Source organism: Diaphorina citri, unplaced genomic scaffold (assembly GCF_000475195.1).
Source record: "Diaphorina citri unplaced genomic scaffold, Diaci psyllid genome assembly version 1.1 scaffold271, whole genome shotgun sequence".
Taxonomy (NCBI): Eukaryota; Metazoa; Arthropoda; class Insecta; order Hemiptera; family Psyllidae; genus Diaphorina; species Diaphorina citri.
This window is the reverse complement of record NW_007377708.1, coordinates 115,361-130,227: the sequence shown is the minus strand read 5'-3', so window position 1 is coordinate 130,227 and position 14,867 is coordinate 115,361. Positions and strand designations below refer to the sequence as shown.

The following is a 14,867-nucleotide window of genomic DNA, read 5'->3' as shown; positions in this document are numbered from 1 at the left end:
AAGGTTAATATAAATATTAATGGCATGTACCTACTGTGATGGGACTTGGTAGACCTGTGCATGAGCCCTACAAGGCCCTACACTTGAATTTAGACCATGCTACGCCACTGCTAGTGCTATATGGCAGAATTAAATAAAGATTTCACCTACTTAGGTATAGACTAAAAAATAAAAATATGGCAGAATGCTTCAGATCTTGAAGATGGAGAAGTATGTATTATTTTACTCATTATTCCATAGGGGATGAGGGCTTAGGTGTTTACTTGCTGGTTATGCAGAAGAAAAAACAATAGTTTGTAATATCTAGTGCTATATGGCAGAATTAAATAAAGATTTCACCTACTTAGGTATAGACTAAAAAATATGGCAGAATAATGGAAAATACATATATTCTTGTTTTATCTTGATATTAGCATTAAGTTCTATTTAAATATGTTATTTTCAGATTTCAGACTTTGAGTACACCCCATTAGAACGGCCTGGAGCTTCTCACAGTGCTCCAAATGATGTACAAGTTCCACAGTCAATGCCTCAGTCTTCCTCATCAGACAATGACAACAATGATAGTGATGATGATGCTATAGCTAAGATCAAGAGACAAAGAATTGACCCTCAAATCAACAAAAATCCCAACAACAAATATAAAATCTGGTGTCAAAGTTTACAAGATCAAGACCTTGCTGAAAATTTGGAATCAATTGGTGTGGGAGAAACAAGTGATTACTCGATCAGGGATAGAAATGTTGAGAATTATGACTTTAGGCTCAAATATCAAGAGTATGTTGAATAATTTATGCTTAAGTACTGTATGTTATAATTTTATGTACCTACTTTTCTATCAAGTGATTACTCGATCAGGGATAGAAATGTTGAGAATTATGACTTTAGGCTCAAATATCAAGAGTATGTTGAATAATTTATTCTTAAATACTGTATGTTATAATTTTATGTACCTACTTTTCTACCATAAATGAAAGTGAAAACATTAATGGCAAATTGGCCATGTATTTGTGTTGCTATATTCATTCACCTGACAGATAATTCTCCAGCCCACACTGTTGATGACTGGATCGGTATTTTATTAAGTTTCTGACTGTTAGATAACGTAGGTCTTCAAAAATCAAGTTCTTTTTTAAATAAAATACCTAAGAGAGAAATTTAAAAGATCATTTATGTTAAACCCCATTTTTTAAATGAAGATCTAGGTAACTAGAAATTCCGTGAACCTTAGAAAAAGGGCATCCATCGGAATTAATAAGATCATTTCCCTGGACTAATAATTTATTTCTTTATTTACACAACTGGAGTTTAAGCAACGAATACAGGGCAATAAATTGAATATTCTGGAAGAGTCCTTTAATTAGCTTAGGTCAAATATTTATTCCTTTTTCATCGCTGTTGTAAGTTAATTCAATAGTTCCTTTATTTATTATTCACGTTCAATTGAACCAATCATTTCAATTAAAATAATGCACTATGTGCTGGAGGCCAAATTGACTGGAACTATGAGTACCTATCTTATACATAATATTATGATAGTGAAACTGGACCTTTAAGTAGTAGGTGACATAAACTGGAACCCCAGAAGATCATTGTTCAAAAGGTAGGTCCCCCTATTGAGTCCAAGGGCAGCTTAACCCTTAAAATAATATCAAATATATTCAAACTTGCACTTCTTTATAAATATATTTCTTTTATTTACACTGTTAGAAGAGAACTGAGTGAATATGCTTATACTCAAGACGAAATCATTGTCATTCGATCATGACGATTTCACATCCAAGAACCTTTGTTTAAAGACGACAAAATTTCACCAATTTGCTGTTTGTGTTTATACTTACTCGTATAACTTAACATTACACGGATTTCCATTTGGTTTGAATATGACAGCCAAAAGTACTTGGCCATTGAAGGTTGTTTAAAGTGAATGTCCCCTTTTTATATTAAGGCGCTATTACACTGACTGAGGCAATATGTAGTATGCTGCACTGATGGAAGCAAGCATGCAAAACCATCTTATGGTCAATATGAGGCAACAAGATTTTGCACTTGGCTAATATTATGGTCTTAGTGTTTAGTATATGTTTTTTTTTTATGTTACTTACATGTTGTTTTTTTATGCTAAGTATATGTTACCTCGAAGCAAAATTTTTATAAAGGATTGTCATGATCTTGGAGCATGGAGCAAGTTGTATGTTACCTCACAGCATGCTTCACTGCATCACACCTTCATACACATACACCTACCTATCCACTTGAAAATATAATTAAACTATCGGAATTAAATTAGGAATTGATGAAAAAATATAAATAGGTAATCTTTATTGTTTTTCTCTGAAATAAATGGAAAGCGACAATGAAGATCTAGGTAACTAGAAATTCCGTGAACCTTAGAAAAAGGGCATCCACCGGAATTAATAAGATCGTTTCCCTGGACTAATAATTTATTTCTTTATTTACACAACTGGAGTTTAAGCAACGAATACAGGACAATAAATTGAATATTCTGGAAGAGTCCTTTAATTAGCTTAGGTCAAATATTTATTCCTTTTATTGTTTTTCTCTGAAATAAATGGAAAGCGACAATGAAGATCTAGGTAACTAGAAATTCCGTGAACCTTAGAAAAAGGGCATCCATCGGAATTAATAAGATCATTTCCCTGGACTAATAATTTATTTCTTTATTTACACAACTGGAGTTTAAGCAACGAATACAGGGCTTGTCAAAGTAGGGGATAGGGGATTAACTGTGAATACGCCAAAAGATTACTTTAGGTAAGTAATAATGATACGTTTTTAATAATTCACTGATAATTTTCATTATTATTTAAATTAAGGAACATTGTTCAAAAATGTACTTATCAAGGTTAAAGAAAATGTAATATTCTACATTTAAGCAGCAATATGATTCCCAGCCCTTAGAGAGCTACATCTATACAGGAATGACCTGTTTTCCTGTTAAGCGTCCACAACAGAGAACCAACCATTGACCCTCGCCTAGTACCAGCCCAAGAGAAAATGGTAATTATGCAGAAGTCACGTCTGTGGGAAAAAAAAGCTCCTTGAATTAAGGAACATTGTTCAAAAATGTACTTATCAAGGTTAAAGAAAATGTAATATTCTACATTTAAGCAGCAATATGATTCCCAGCCCGTCTATACAGGAATGACCTGTTTTCCTGTTAAGCGTCTACAACAGAGAACCGACCATTGACCCTCGCCTAGTACCAGCCCAAGAGAAAATGGTAATTATGCAGAAGTCACGTCCGTGGAAAAAAAAGCTCCTTTATGTATTTAACCTAACCCTAAATGCCACTAATCACTGCTCTAATTGTGAAAACTCCTTCTTGCATTTAACCTAACCCTATACTAACACTGGTCACTGCTCGTTTGTGCCAGTTCCTTTGGTAGCAATATTTCACGTTCTTGATAGTGGTACTGGACAATGCTTGCAATGGTTTCCAATCTTAGTCTGAAACCATAAGTGTTAGATTACAATGGAGCTATCAGTACAAGTAAGTACATAAGACAAAATAAATAAATATTTCAGATGTAATATCAGTGGTATTGTACATAAGTAATTGACAAAATTATGTAAGTACCTATAATGAATTTTAAGCATGTACAAATTGTACATGCTTCTGCTTCTATAGTCTGGCTGAACGACTATAAACAGAGAGTAGATTGTGTGTGTGTGTGTGTGTGTGTGTGTGTGTGTGTGTGTGTGTGTGTGTGTGTGTGTGTGTGTGTGTGTGTGTGACAATTACTGTCGTATGTATGAAATCTAAAGATAAACTTAAGTTTAACTTGAAATGAAAATCTTGCCAAATTTCATGAAATCTAGCCAGTTTAAGTACCTATAATGAATTTTAAGCATGTACAAATTGTACATGCTTCTGCTTCTATAGTCTGGCTGAACGACTATATAAACAGAGAGTAGATCAGCGTCTAGCTAGGGGACTATAAACAGGGAGTAGACTAGTCCAAATTTTCTCACGCTAGGTATATCAATAGCGAAGGTTGAGTGCGAAGGGCATCCCACTCGAAAAATTTTGTTTTAGCCAAACCAGTTGGCCTCAAAGCGATCACTCTAAAGCTGATTGAGAGGTCGACGACAAACGCCGACCCCATCTGAACATGGGAAAAGGCGAAGAAGAAGACAAATTGTACATGCCTCCCATTAGTAGATACTAATTGGCAGCTGAGAGGGTAGTGAGGATAATTATTGATTGGCAATATGATAGCTTCTAATCCTCTGGTACTACAAAACATCAATTATTATTATCATTATCACATAATAAGAACATAACACTTGGTGCTTTGTGATCGAAATTGAATAAAGGTATTTTCCCACCTATCTAAAACAATAGTCTAAGAACCATGATGGAGATTGAAATGACATTTTTCGTTTCGGGACTATAAACAGGGAGTAGACTAGTCCAAATTTTCTCACGCTAGGTATATCAATAGCGAAGGTTGAGTGCGAAGGGCATCCCACTCGGAAAATTTTGTTTTAGCTAAAACCAGTTGGCCTCAAAGCGATCACTCTAAAGCTGATTGAGAGGTCGACGACAAACGCCGACCCCATCTGAACATGGGAAAAGGCGAAGGCGAAGAAGAAGACAAATTGTACATGCCTCCCATTAGTAGATACTAATTGGCAGCTGAGAGGGTAGTGAGGATATCGATTGGCAATATGATAGCTTCTAATCCTCTGGTACTACAAAACATCAATTATTATCATTATCACATAATAAGAACATAACACTTGGTGCTTTGTGATCGAAATTGAATATAGGTATTTTCCCACTTATCCAAAACAATAGCCTAAGAACCATGATGGAGATTGAAATGACATTTTTCGTTTCATATTTCAGTGAGGACTGTTCAATTAGCTGGTAAAAAGGAAGCTATTAATTTCTTTGAGAAGACCCAAGAGATTGAGAAAAACGGAGGCATGTGGTTGGAGGTGAGTTTAATTGTTAGAGCTGTAGTTATTCTGCTAGCGAGTCTTAAAAACCCTTGAAGTAAGAGCTCTCTAGTGAATCACCTACTTCATATGGGTTTCAGTCGGGATTGAGATCTTATTTCAATTTTTTCATCACTTTTTATTTGTTTATTTTTTTAAGAGGTTTGATAGAGCGAACTGTAACTGCTAACGTCTCATTGTCCCGAAATGGAAGACAGGATAGAAAGCCAGCCGTTCCGAGATCGAACCTCACCCGTTTAGGAAAAAAAATCGTCGCGGGTGGAAATCGAACCCGCGACCTAGCGCTTACAAGGTAGACGCACTATCCTCCAAGCTAACTAGGTTGGCAGAGATCGTCTTTTATTTTTATTTTTTTTTTAGCACTTTTTCTAAGTACAACGGTGTTTTCGTTTCAGTCACAAAACAGGCGCAGAACTCCGGGCGGAATATTTTTCTTCCTCGTCAAGAATGATCGTCACCTCCCCCAGGGTGTCATCAAAACCATCTTCGACGACCCGAAGAAGAAACTGTTGGAAAAGCAAAAGAAGCAATTGAAAAAGAAGAGAAAGCGGCTAGAACGGCAGCAGAAAAACAACGAGCTCAAGAAAAAGCTACAAGGTAAGTAAGAGAAAGAAAAATAAAGATACGAGGTAAGCGGCCTAGCGCTTACAAGTCAGACGCGCTACGAACTAACCCTAACTAGGCTGGATGCTTTTTTTTTTAAGAGGTTTGTTAAACTTTTTTTTAGCACTTTTTCTAAGTACAACGGTGTTTTCGTTTCAGTCACAAAACAGGCGCAGAACTCCGGGCGGAATATTTTTCTTCCTCGTCAAGAATGATCGTCACCTCCCCCAGGGTGTCATCAAAACCATCTTCGACGACCCAAAGAAGAAACTGTTGGAAAAGCAAAAGAAGCAATTGAAAAAGAAGAGAAAGCGACTAGAACGGCAGCAGAAAAACAACGAGCTCAAGAAAAAGTTGCAAGGTAAGTAAGAGAAAAAAAAATACGAAATAAGAGAAAGTAAAGATACGAGGTAAGCGGCCTAGCGCTTACAAGTCAGACGCGCTACGAACCAACCTAACTAGGCTAGATGCTTCTTTTTTTTTAAGAGGTTTGTTAAAGAAAGCTGTAACTGCTAAGGTCTTATCGTCCAGAAATCGAAGAGAGAAGGAAGATAGGACAGGAAAAAGCCAGCCGTTCCGAGAACGAACATTATCCTATCAGCATAAAATCCGCCCCGGGCGGGAATCGATCCCGCGGCCTAGCGCTTACAAGGCAGACGCGCTATCAACCAACCTAACAAGGCTGGGTTATTAACCTAATGTTGTTGTTTTCAGACGAGCTCAACATCATCTCTGCCAATGTTCAATATTCCAAATCCTCAGAGGGGGACTCGAACCCTCCACCCTCCCCGGTGTCAGAGTCAGACCATGAGGAAAAAATGGAGAGCGACTGAGTCACTGTACCCGCCTGGTAAGCCAGGGGTCGCGGGTTCACAAATCACATTGCGTCACGTGATGACTAACGCCATGTGATTCCGATACAACTGGATTGTACATTCGAATACAAGAAATAATGGAGAGCGACTGAGTCACTGTACCCGCCTGGTAAGCCAGGGGTCGCGGGTTCACAAATCACATTGCGTCACGTGATGACTAACGCAATGTGATTCCGATACAACTGGATTGTACATTCGAATACAAGAAACTCTTGGTAGGAAACTCTGGATTGCAACTCTGATAGGGGTCGAGTAGATTGGAACACATCACATGCCTTCAGGCACACTCCATTTGTCAAGGGTCTAGGTTTCCCTTGCCCTTGGGGTGCTATGGACTATGGGTTTCTTTAATCCACCAACTTAACCAAATAGAACTTGAATCATAAAGTACCTATTTGACAAAGGAAAATAAAATAAACCTCTATTCCCGAAAATTACATCTGTACATAGTGGAATATCAGCATGCGAAAATCGTTATAGTTGGATAAGGAAAAAAATCACCTTCATACACATACACCTACCTATCCACTTGAAAATATAATTAAACTATCGGAATTAAATTAGGAATTGATGAAAAAATATAAATAGGTAATCTTTATTGTTTTTCTCTGAAATAAATGGAAAGCGACAATGAAGATCTAGGTAACTAGAAATTCCGTGAACCTTAGAAAAAGGGCATCCACCGGAATTAATAAGATCATTTCCCTGGACTAATAATTTATTTCTTTATTTACACAACTGGAGTTTAAGCAACGAATACAGGGCAATAAATTGAATATTCTGGAAGAGTCCTTTAATTAGCTTAGGTCAAATATTTATTCCTTTTTCATCGCTGTTGTAAGTTAATTCAATAGTTCCTTTATTTATTATTCACGTTCAATTGAACCAATCATTTCAATTAAAATAATGCACTATGTGCTGGAGGCCAAATTGACTGGAACTATGAGTACCTATCTTATACATAATATTATGATAGTGAAACTGGACCTTTAAGTAGTAGGTGATATAAACTGGAACCCCAGAAGATCATTGTTCAAAAGGTAGGTCCCCCTATTGAGTCCAAGGGCAGCTTAACCCTTAAAATAATATCAAATATATTCAAACTTGCACTTCTTTATAAATATATTTCTTTTATTTACACTGTTAGAAGAGAACTGAGTGAATATGCTTATACTCAAGACGAAATCATTGTCATTCGATCATGACGATTTCACATCCAAGAACCTTTGTTTAAAGACGACAAAATTTCACCAATTTGCTGTTTATGTGTTTATACTTACTCGTGTAACTTAACATTACACGGATTTCCATTTGGTTTGAATATGACAGCCAAAAGTACTTGGCCATTGAAGGTTGTTTAAAGTGAATGTCCCCTTTTTATATTAAGGCGCTATTACACTGACTGAGGCAATATGTAGTATGCTCTGTATGCTGCACTGATGGAAGCAAGCATGCAAAACCATCTTATGGTCAATATGAGGCAACAAGATTTTGCACTTGGCTAATATTATGGTCTTAGTGTTAAGTATATGTTTTCTTTTTTTATGTTATACTTATGTTGTTTTTTTATGCTAAGTATATGTTACCTCGAAGCAAATTTTTTACATAGGATTGTCATGATCTTGGAGCATGGAGCAAGTTGTATGTTACCTCACAGCATGCTTCACTGCATCACGCTTCATTTTGCCTCAGTGAATAGCGCCTTTACACATTTAGGACCGAGTTCATTTCAACAAGCTCCATTTGAGTTGCTCCTTGGCGCTCTGGAATACTTGAGCCACCGTCTGTTCGCCCAATGGAATGTCATCTACTCGAAGTGCCACCCGCTGAACCACGGCACTGGAATCCGCCTCTTGAATAATTCTGCAATAGAATAGAATATGACCCTCTTTATACTACCAGAATGAGACTGAAAAGTTCTTTCAACCCCATCGGTCGAAACAAGGTCTTGTGTATTTTATACAGACTTTTTTTTTTCCTAAATCCTTTTTTTTAAAATGAATTTAACATTTTGGTTAAAAATAATTCACTACATTTTTAAAGGTATATCGGCCAATTATTGTCGCAATAATAGAAAGTAAAAAAATTCTACCGTGGTAGGTATTCATATACCTACCTAACTAACTAGTGTAAAAATAAAATATTGGCAAATTAATTCAATTGTACTTTGATGCTATAGATTTATTTTTTTTCAAGAGAGCTACCTAAAATGTCCTCAATCAAGCGTGCCGGGAGACGCGCGAACGTCAATAGTTCGAAGCGCCGCGCCGCCCGACCTGATGACTGGATCGGTATTTTATTAAGTTTCTGACTGTTAGATAACGTAGGTCTTCAAAAATCAAGTTCTTTTTTAAATAAAATACCTAGGAGAGAAATTTAAAAGATCATTTATCTTAAACCCCATTTTATGTTTCCAGTGGAGAGAGAGGACTTAAAAGGAGGCATGACAGTGACAATACAACAGACTCCACTGTTGGAGACCTGAGACATAAGCTGGGCAAACGTCCGTCACATCCTGAGTGTGAAGAGAGGATCATAATGCCGTTGAAACACAATGAGGAAAGCAGTGAGCAAGATCTGGCTGATGATATTGCTAATAAATTGCTCGAGATTGAAAGTGATCTTGTTTGTAAGTACCCGCTCTGGAATACTTGAGCCACCGTCTGTTCGCCCAATGGAATGTCATCTACTCGAAGTGCCACCCGCTGAACCACGGCACTGGAATCTGCCTCTTGAATAATTCTGCAATAGAATAGAATATGACCCTCTTTGTACTACCCGAATAAGACTGAAAAGTTCTTTCACCCCCATCAGTCGAAACAAGGTCTTGTGTATTTTATACAGACTTTTTTTTCCTAAATCCTTTTTTTAAAATAAATTTAACTATTTTGGTTAAAAATAATTCACTACATTTTTAAAGGAATATTGGCCAATTATTGTCGCAATAATAGAAAGTAAAAAAAGACAGCTACCTAAAATGTCCTCAATCAAGCGTGCCGGGAGATGCGCGAACGTCAATAGTTCGAAGCGCCGCGCCGCCCGACCTTCATTAACCATAATCACTGCTCTAATTGTGAAAACTCCTTCTTGCGTTTAACCTAACCCTATACTAACACTGGTCACTGCTCGTTTGTGCCAGTTTCTTTGCTAGCAATATTCCACGGATGTGACTTGTGCACAAGTACCAAGAAAATGTACAAACCATGCTTATGAGTAGAAGCATCCTCAACGGAGCCTTGACTATAGCACATACCCTTGCAGAAAATTAATAGAGCTTGGTATTTTTATTTTTTTTCTTTGACAGTCCATGGTTGCTCTTGTGGCTGTACACTTGGGACCCTGGTAGTCTGTTTTTCCCCATCCTTGATTTTGATTTCAACTTGAAGCAAGAACCCTACCTACCTTCTCATATTTTTACTTTTTTCTGGTGTGAACATCACACGACTTTCCTTATCCTATTGAATGATGCTTATTTGAGTATTATTTTACCCTAACTTTTACCATATCTCTATTAACCGTTTAGTCGGTATAGCTGAAAACCGCCAAAAAAACGGTCGAAATCCGTCCAAAAGCGGTAAAAATGCCGCCAACCGCAGCACCTATCTAAACAATAGTCTAAGAACCATGATGGAGATTGAAATGACATTTTTCGTTTCGTATTTCAGTGAGGACTGTTCAATTAGCTGGTAAAAAGGAAGCTATTAATTTCTTTGAGAAGACCCAAGAGATTGAGAAAAACGGAGGCATGTGGTTGGAGGTGAGTTTAATTGTTAGAGCTGTAGTTATTCTGCTAGTGAGTCTTAAAAACCCTTGCAGTAAGAGCTCTCTAGTGAATCACCTACTTCATATGGGTTTCAGTCGGGATTGAGATCTTATTTTAATTTTTTCATCACTTTTTATTTGTTTATTTTTTTTAAGAGGTTTAATAGAGGGAACTGTAACTGCTAACGTCTCATCGTCCCGCAGTCGGGATTGAGATCTTATTTCAATTTTTTCATCACTTTTTATTTGTTTATTTTTTTTAAGAGGTTTAATAGAGGGAACTGTAACTGCTAACGTCTCATCGTCTCGAAATGGAAGACAGGATAGAAAGCCAGCCGTTCCGAGATCGAACCTCACCCGTTTAGAAAAAAAAATCGTCGCGGGTTAAAAACCGAACCCGCGACCTAGCGCTTACAAGGTAGACGCACTATCCTCCAAGCTAACTAGGTTGGCAGAGATCGTCTTTTATTTTTATTTTTTTAACACTTTTTCTAAGTACAACGGTGTTTTCGTTTCAGTCACAAAACAGGCGCAGAACTCCGGGCGGACTAGGTTGATTCAATTCAATTCAATTTTTCGTTCGATTATTCGTAAAACCAATGAGTGTAAAAAAAGTCCTTACCCTCCATCACAAATTTCATCCAATGCCAACATGACAATATCCAAGTTATCTAGTACGTTTCTTTTCTCCACATTTTTTCTCAAGATTTGACTGATGGCATCGTAGAGACAATTCAGGACACTCATCAAGATTAACTGGAACCAAAACGGGATGAGAGGAGTTTTAGGTGTGTAAATAATATGCGTACCTAAGTAGGTATTTGTTTCTAAAACATTTATCCAAATGTCTTTTGTGAGTGTATTCTCAGAGAAATTTACTATTTCTCAGTATTTACTAATTGGCTGTTCTCAGATTACTTTTTTTAAGTAAAAAAAAATAAAAATAATAATTAGGTATAGTTACCTCGTTCTCATGTGAACTTCCCATGACATAAAAGAAGAGATCTACATTGCTTTTGTACACACACGTCAGACCTTCCAACATGATTATTTCTGCATTGGCGCGGTGAGTCTTGTTGAACAAATTCTTTTCAAATGCTTTTTGGTCTTTGACAGTGCTCAGTATGTTTGGATCGTAATATTTGGCAAGCAGTCTATGTCCATCATTATCCAATATAGCAATACCTTTGATTGTATACAGTGATGCTTCCTGAAACGTGAGCATTTTATTCTCTTGAGTATTTCCTGATGTTATTTATGTTGCTGCTGTGCTGACTTTCTGTATATTTATTCTATGTACAAGTATACCTTTCTCATATGAATTGGAAGATTATAAAGGTTCCATTAAAGATTTGATGAATGAATCCCCATTGATAAGCTTGGTAGTGGCAACAATATACTCAATATTGTTCTCTTCTTGCTGAGATAAGAATCTGAGGGCTGAAATTTCTGCATATGTGCATCCTCCAATAAAGAATACAACTACTACATTTGTATTTTCAGTAGTGGATGTCGTACTATTCCGACGTGATGACGTTGTGGTTTGTGTTTCTTCGAGGACAGCACCAGGTAACAAAGCGAGTAAATCCTGAGGAATAATGCTTGGTTCTCTAGTCAGGCGCTGAACTAATCGTATACTCAGAGGAGCATAAATGCTATGGACAAAATTAATATCAGCAGGTGCAAGTTCGCTAGAGTCCTCTACTGTTAGGCGCATCATTTTCCTCAACAATGTATACTGTCTTGTACCACTGTTCTGGCTGTTCTTGAGTAAGCCTGCTTGTTCTAGATTAGATAAAGTCAAAATATGTTGGAACCCATAAGTCTGAATTATTTCTCTCTTGTAATACTCCAAAACCTTCGGCTTAAGCCCAGAACTTGTGAAGCTTTGCATACAAATCAGTTTAAGAACTTTCATTAGGGGTTTCTTGTGGGCAATTGCATTTTCAATATAAGGTAAAGCTTTGTCTGTGTCTACGCCCAGAAATATTTCTTGTTCAGCATGTAAGGCATCCAGAAACTCAGCTGTGTCAGTGACATCTTTGATCAGTTCAGCTATATTTGTATGATTAGCTAACAACTTTTTAGTATTTATCATATGAGGTAACTGTTGTACTAGAGTTTTCATTTCTGATACACTCTTCTCATGATAATTTTGAGTATCAAACTGAGCTGAAATAAATTTTGCTCTTTTGCTAAGGTAAGGCCCCACACCTGTAAAAATTTTATCTCTAAGAGCAGCAAACAGTTCATCTCCTGAATTCAAAATAATTGACTTCTTATCAGATACAATTTTTTCAAAGTTAGAGTCCTCTTCACTTTGGCTGAACTTGGCTCCTGGAAATTTGGCTGTGGTATTGTGAATGCCAAAGATTTCATCTATTAAACCTTCATAAGTGAGTTGAGTTGCAAGAGGAGTGAGAACATCAACATTCCTATCAATTAGGATTAGTTGACTAATCTGAGAGGTTTTACATTGGTTCACATTTTTGTTTTTTGGTTCTAAAGAAAGTCTTTTAGTTAGGTCCCACACTTGCTGCACACAAGGCCCTTTCCCAGAGACCCTTGGAATGATTCCATACAGATTCTGCAAGGTGATAATAGCTTGAGCTACTTCATAAAGACAAGTTGGGTCCTTTTCTAAATGATATTCTCTGTATGCTAATTCCATCTCCATGGATACAAGATCATTATCAAAGGGAAATAAGTTACATGTGAATGCTTCTATGATGTTGAAGTTCCCAAGAACTCCATTTTCCTGAAGTCTCTGTTCACATAACAGACTTTTCCTTGGAACAAAAAACAAATGATAATCAATCCTTCTGGTATCTGATCTTTTCTCCTTTTCTTTTCTTTTGATGTTATCAGCAATGATGTCCATATGCTTAACTATAGGTCTTGTTATGAAAATAACATTGGCTATATTTTCCATAGGGGGTAAACTACCAGGTTTCAAATGGATGTTCCTTTTGACATCTCTTTCATTAAGGAGTTGAACATTAGCTACCAAACCAACTGGTCCTGCTAAGGCATCATCCCAAATAATAGCTTTCTTTCCTGAACATTTCTCTAACAACTCAAGGAATTGAGTTCTTGCAAAGTCTTGTACAAGACTTATGTTCACCTTCCCACCAGATAGATGAGTTGACATTTTGTACAAGAGTGAGGATGCAGAAATTCTAAGCTCACTGTAAAACAAAATATATACAGAAAGTGTCAACACAGCAAGCAATAGCAGAACAAAGCTAGAGTAGGAATCTGAAAATAATGAAGGCAAAAGAGGTGAATCAGAAGACAAAAAAAACAACACAGCAAGCAATAGCAGAACAAAGCTAGAGTAGGAATCTGAAAATAATGAAGGCAAAAGAGGTGAATCAGAAGACAAAAAAAAAAAAAACACACACATTCCCGAAAATTACATCTGTACATAGTGGAATATCAGCATGCGAAAATCGTTATAGTTGGATAAGGAAAAAAATCACCTTAAAAAAACACACACACACAAACACACACTATTAAACAGGTATGTCACCTGAAAGAATAAAAGATGTTGGTACACATAAATAGACATCAGGGCTGTAATGGGAGGGGGGGGACCAGGAGCAAGGTTTCCACTTTTCTTCCTGATTAAATGCCAGCCTAGCCTAGTCAGCTTTTGCTTGTCTTGTAACCATCAGGACATGGTTTCAACTTAAACTCAGGGAAAACTTCATCACAAACAGATCTTGGAATGGCTTGCTTTCTCCTACCCTAAGATCCTTTACTCTTTGATTTCAGGATGATAAAACCTCTGTTCTTACATTTTAGCCAGGTCACGGGTTTGTTTCCCACCTGGGGTGGATTTTAACCTGAAGGTCCAAAGTTCTTTCTGGGAACGGCTGGCTTTCTCCTATCCTGTCTTCTTTCTCTCTTCACTTTCGGGACGATAAGACCTTGGCAGTTACTGTTCCCTCAATCAAACCTCTTTTTTTTATTACTTCAAGTGATAAGAGGTTAATACCTACAATAGACATTACTAGGACTCCTCCCCTACAAGTCTTTGCATTCTAGTGTTGATTCTAAATTTTGCTGCAATGGAATCCAAAGAAAAACAAGAAACTTACCAGCAACTGAGTATCCATATTTACCATTTCCTGTAAAATAGACCAAAAATTAATAGAGAAAAGCTGATGAATCGAAAAGAAATTAAAATAAAAGTTGAACCTTTTAAAAGAAACACGTAAACGTATGCTCTGCTCCCTGCTGTAAACAAAAACCTCCGAAAAAACCTCACATACACTGTTGCCGGATGATGAGAAATGTATTTAGGTGAATTCCTTCGACCCTTTTGAAAAGTTAAAAAAATTAATTCCTTCAAAAGGGTCTTTCCTAAAAGACCCTTTTGAAAATTGGATTATTTTTTTTATGTATGCACGTTTTGACATATTTTTTTTATATTCTCATATTTCAAAGCCAGCCTAGTTGGCTTCCGGATGATGAGAAATGTATTTAGGTGAATTCCTTCGACCCTTTTGAAAAGTTAAAAAAATTAATTCCTTCAAAAGGGTCTTTCCTAATTTTCCTAATTAAAATTAAGACCCTTTTGAAAATTGGATTATTTTTATGTATGCATGTTTTGACATATTTTTTTTATATTCT

The 14,867-nt window shown here is 36.7% G+C and overlaps 2 protein-coding genes and 1 long non-coding RNA gene across 5 annotated transcripts; 2 read left to right on the top strand and 1 right to left on the bottom strand.

The window, feature by feature from the left end:
• Positions 1-1,284: 1,284 nt before the first annotated feature.
• LOC103506899 (coatomer subunit zeta-1) lies at positions 1,285-14,507 on the bottom strand. 3 transcript variants are annotated; one of them, XM_026821895.1, is made up of 5 exons: positions 14,333-14,487; positions 11,194-11,439; positions 10,852-10,985; positions 8,145-8,330; positions 1,285-2,227 (listed from the first exon to the last, which is right to left on the bottom strand). In XM_026821895.1, the coding sequence occupies exons 1-4, from the start codon at positions 14,357-14,359 to the stop codon at positions 8,192-8,194; spliced, it is 546 nt and encodes a 181-aa protein (XP_026677696.1). In that variant the 5' UTR covers positions 14,360-14,487; the 3' UTR covers positions 1,285-2,227; positions 8,145-8,191. The 3 variants fall into 3 exon arrangements, with proteins under 3 accessions (XP_026677696.1, XP_008469546.1, XP_008469545.1); XM_008471324.3 differs by lacking the exon at positions 1,285-2,227 and having other exon boundaries at positions 7,168-8,330; XM_008471323.3 differs by lacking the exons at positions 1,285-2,227; positions 8,145-8,330; positions 10,852-10,985; positions 11,194-11,439 and adding an exon at positions 11,472-13,417 and having other exon boundaries at positions 14,333-14,507.
• On the top strand, positions 2,234-7,688 carry LOC113466458. Its single transcript, XR_003390847.1, has 2 exons — positions 2,234-2,532; positions 7,274-7,688. It is a non-coding gene; the product is annotated as an uncharacterized LOC113466458 (long non-coding RNA).
• On the top strand, positions 4,856-6,932 carry LOC103506898. The gene is made up of 4 exons (XM_008471322.3): positions 4,856-4,968; positions 5,385-5,586; positions 6,307-6,442; positions 6,577-6,932. Exons 1-3 carry the CDS (start codon positions 4,957-4,959, stop codon positions 6,423-6,425), a joined length of 333 nt encoding a protein of 110 aa, XP_008469544.1. The 5' UTR covers positions 4,856-4,956; the 3' UTR covers positions 6,426-6,442; positions 6,577-6,932.
• Positions 14,508-14,867: the final 360 nt, after the last annotated feature.